Source organism: Mus caroli, chromosome 9 (assembly GCF_900094665.2).
Source record: "Mus caroli chromosome 9, CAROLI_EIJ_v1.1, whole genome shotgun sequence".
NCBI lineage: Eukaryota > Metazoa > Chordata > Mammalia > Rodentia > Muridae > Mus > Mus caroli.
The window spans coordinates 54,605,175-54,606,954 of NC_034578.1; the positions used below are offsets into that span (position 1 = coordinate 54,605,175).

The following is a 1,780-nucleotide window of genomic DNA, read 5'->3' on the forward strand; positions in this document are numbered from 1 at the left end:
GGCCAGAAAGCCGACTTAATCACTCCCCTTACGGACTCAACTTTTAGAGCCCTGGTGCGCTGCCACAAGGCAGGTTTCCTGCGAGAAAGGAGCAAGAAGCACAAGAGGCTGGCTACGTGGGAGAACTGCGTCTTCATCGAAAGGGCCGCGGGGCGCCTGTCCACTTAGGAACCCGTCCCCCTCGGAGAAGGCTCGCCCTCCGGCCTAGGACCCCTCCAAACCCGGGACAACCAACAGGCTTCAAATATATCCCAGGAGAGCGCGGGAATCATCGGGCTATTGGCTGCTTTCGAAAATTCCACACTGAGTCTCCCTACCTCAGGTGGTACAATTGTGTCTGACAGAAAGCTACAACCTACTCCCTTCTAGGACCTCAAACTGCTCGAACTCACGCCTCCTAGGACCCGGAAGCATTGCCACTAGCTGCTGGACGGCCATTTATAAGGGGCGGGGCCTCAGTGAAAAACTATAGCCCCCAGAATGCAGCGCGGAGCTTCCGGTTTCCGGCAAGAGGACCAGAGTGAGTGTTTACACCGGCGGCTCGCTGCGGCCGGGTTCCTTCCGCGGGACGGGTGAGGGCGCTGGGCCCCCTCCCTGGGCGCGCGGGGCTCTCGTGGGTCCGGAGTAGCTAACTGGTCCCACGAGAGAAGTGGGGTTGTCAACATTGTCCCTACTCACGACTAGGTATCTGTGACCTTGGACCAAGAGACTTCAGCTTTCTGAGTCTTTATTCCTGATCTGTAAAATAAGGACAATGATGCCAGTTTCAGGAGACAGTTGTGAGGATCGAGATCGGTGTACAAAAACCTCTTTCCTCGCTTTAAACCTGAAGGTGGATAGTACCTTGAAGTCCGCTGGGTCGTACCACAGTTTTTTAGCCTTGTCTCTACTGCAAGATACCTCTTTGGCAGAAAGAGTGTCTGTAACAAGGACTGGTCTTGCGATGCAAGGCTCTTGGCACCCTTTTTGAGTTTTTAGATTTTTTTTTTTTTTTTGTGGGCATTCATATATGTCAGGCATGGGGACTGTGTTAGAAAAGCTCTAGTCTTGGCTTTCAAGAATGGGGCGGGGTCACAAATATGAGGGAAGCAATGAAAAATTGAGAAGTAAGTAAGTAGTACAAGGAAAAAAGCAGCAAAGAGAAGATAGCTTTTTAAGTCTGGCATCTGGTAATGAAGCTGGCTGACTTGTCCTCAAATCTATTGATTTGTGTTGCTCTTTTGCCTTGAGGGAACAGGGAATGTGTGACCAAGAAGAGAGCATGGAACCGATGTGTTTGTGTGGGTCTTGGTAGGAGTTTGCTAAGAGGCCAAAAAGGGAAGAGATCTTATATGCAAAGACAGGAGGTGAGCAGAGTTACATATAGGGGACAACTTTGTTATGAAGTATACTTACGTGTGTTGTTATAAAGGGGCAGGGCTGGGTCTATTGAAAGCTGGTAGGCGTCAGAATAAATAAATGGGTTTGTAATCTGGCTGTGAAGTTAACACCTACCTGTTCATAGAAGTGCTTTGGGATTAATGGGAGCCTTCTAAGCAGTTAAGTTTGTTAGATCTGTGTTTTAACAATAAGACATTGGGTGGTGCTATAGATCTCTGATAAGGGCAGGCAAGAGAGACAAGGGCCCTCCTTAAAGTGTTGTTATAGCTAAATCAAAAGCTGAAGAAGAAAACCAGAAATGAGTGTGTAGAAGGGAGTGGGCTGGGTGATCTTGCTTGAACCTCACAACCTTCCTATCCAACTGATTGGTCTTTTGTGTTTCTTTTTTTTTTTTTTTTTT

At 48.4% G+C, this 1,780-nt stretch overlaps 1 protein-coding gene across 6 annotated transcripts in view; it reads left to right on the forward strand.

Moving 5' to 3' along the window:
* Nucleotides 1–447: 447 nt before the first annotated feature.
* Nucleotides 448–1,780, forward strand: part of Ubl7 (ubiquitin like 7) — an 18,382-nt gene continuing 17,049 nt past the window's right edge. Inside the window, exons 1-2 of one of the 6 annotated variants that reach the window (XM_021171620.2) lie at nucleotides 538–572; nucleotides 1,238–1,346. Coding sequence is in view for 1 of the 6 variants with exons in the window: in XM_021171613.2 (XP_021027272.1) it covers nucleotides 481–520 (40 nt within the window). In the remaining 5 variants the exon portion in view is untranslated. The other 5 variants (XM_021171617.1, XM_021171618.2, XM_021171613.2 and 2 more) reach the window with 5 other exon arrangements.